The sequence below is a fragment of the Phalangium opilio genome, unplaced genomic scaffold, assembly GCF_054372755.1.
Source record: "Phalangium opilio isolate 3A_F unplaced genomic scaffold, DU_Popi_V2 ptg000229l_1, whole genome shotgun sequence".
Taxonomy (NCBI): domain Eukaryota; kingdom Metazoa; phylum Arthropoda; class Arachnida; order Opiliones; family Phalangiidae; genus Phalangium; species Phalangium opilio.
The window spans coordinates 785,992-787,818 of record NW_028324220.1 but is presented as its reverse complement, the minus strand read 5'-3'; the positions used below and the strand labels follow the sequence as shown (position 1 = coordinate 787,818).

General features: G+C 47.1%; 1 protein-coding gene across 1 annotated transcript; it reads right to left on the bottom strand.

Moving 5' to 3' along the window:
* Nucleotides 1–541: 541 nt before the first annotated feature.
* LOC149614043 (uncharacterized) lies at nucleotides 542–979 on the bottom strand. The gene has a single exon (XM_089857996.1). The coding sequence runs from the start codon at nucleotides 977–979 to the stop codon at nucleotides 542–544; it is 438 nt and encodes a 145-aa protein (XP_089714122.1).
* Between the last annotated feature and the right edge of the window lie 848 nt (nucleotides 980–1,827).

Here is a 1,827-nt window from a genome sequence, read left to right as displayed (position 1 = left end):
CACCGGAAGGACCTGCCACAGCTAGGTCTACCCCTTCCTGTTCCTGTTCCTGTTCCTGATCTCGAACCCGGCGTCGGAGGTTATATTCCCGCCGTGGTGTCAGGGTGGGAACTAAGTCATGTACTACCGAAAAGCTATGATTCTTATCGGGTATATCCGGGTCTACATCTATCGATGTTGGTGGCCCATCACCGATCCCTTCAGCCTGGCTTTGACGGGGCCGGAAGTCATATACTCTAACGGGTACCGTATCCCAGACATTCTCCTGTCCTTCCCGGGAATTGGCCTCGTCAAACGACCTTTCATCTTGCGTGACAACCATCTCAGGTCCCTGTTCCTCATCTGGGTCTACGCCGTTCTCCATTTCCTGTGTTACCGGTGGGATTTCTATCTCTGTGGCTTCTTGAGTTTCTAGAACCACCGAGGTCAACAGCAGTTTTAACTGATTGATATGCCAAGTACCGGCCAAGGCGCCTGACTCCAAATCCATGATAACATAGGAAACTGGGGATATCTTTTCGACCACTCTATAGGGACCCTCCTAAGCTGGAGCAAACTTAGCCGAGAACTTAGCTGCAGCATTTGATAAGCTATTTCCTGCTTTCCATACTAATTGCCCCACTTCTAGTTCCCCATCTGAATAGTTCCGGTCATAGAAGCGTTTTTGTTTGGCACTGGCTTGCTCATTCATTTCCTGGGCAAAATCAATGGATAACTGCCACTCCCGGAGTGGTCCGTCCTCGTATCCTCTAATCTCTCCTACGATGTCCTCGGGTATCCCGGCAAAGGTACGTTCATCCCAGGGCAACGTAGGCTCATAACCATGATGTAGATAAAAGGGGGATGAACCAGTGGAAGTATGGATGGCACTGTTAATGGCCAACTGAATAAGGGGCAAGCTTTCGTCCCACTTCGTATGGACATTCCCGGTATAAATACTCATGAGTTCGCCTAGGACCCTATTTGCCCTTTCTGTCATATTTGCCTGGGATGATAAGGTGACGTAAACTTCAATTGAATTTTTTGCATTCTACATAAACGTTTCCATAATACTGATATAAACTGAGGCCCATTATCCGACAGTAAGGCAGTCATCGTACCATGACGGGAAACATACTGTAGTAAAATCTTACACAGTATAGGGGCGGTAACGCTTCGTGCCGGAAATATTTCTATGTACTTGGTAAAATAGTCTATCATTACCACTAAGAACCTATTCTGGGATTTCGTTACTGGTAGGGGACCCATAATATCAATCCCTACCAAATCTCCGGGATGGATTTTATGAGAGGGAATCATTAAACCTGGTTTCCTAGTATTTCTACTCTTATATCTCTGACAAGTTTCACATCCCCGGACATAATCTTGAACCAGGGAATACAACTTCGGATGGTAGTATTTAGCTTGCACCCGTTTATAAGTTGCGGTGCGACCTCTATGACCCGAGAGCGGATGGTCATGGTAGGCTTGACATACCCGTGGTACTATCGCGGTTGGAATAACTACCTTTTCCGGTTGAAAACCCTGGGCTATCCGGTATAACATATCCTCCTTTAGTCTGTACAATTTTGACGCCTTACCAGTTTCTAAGTCCTGTCTAATAGACTGCCAGTATGGATCACTAGCCTGTGCTAACTTAATGTCGGCCTTAGTTGCTACATCTAACGGGAGACCTAATGCTACTGGGTTACAAGATACCACATTGACCCGGACTTCCTGGTCTTCAGGACCGGGCGACTGATCTGTGTCGTCCGTATCTAAAACCTTTGGACTGACCGTGTCCAAATCTGATACCGGGCATCGAGACAAGGCATCGGCAACCACGTT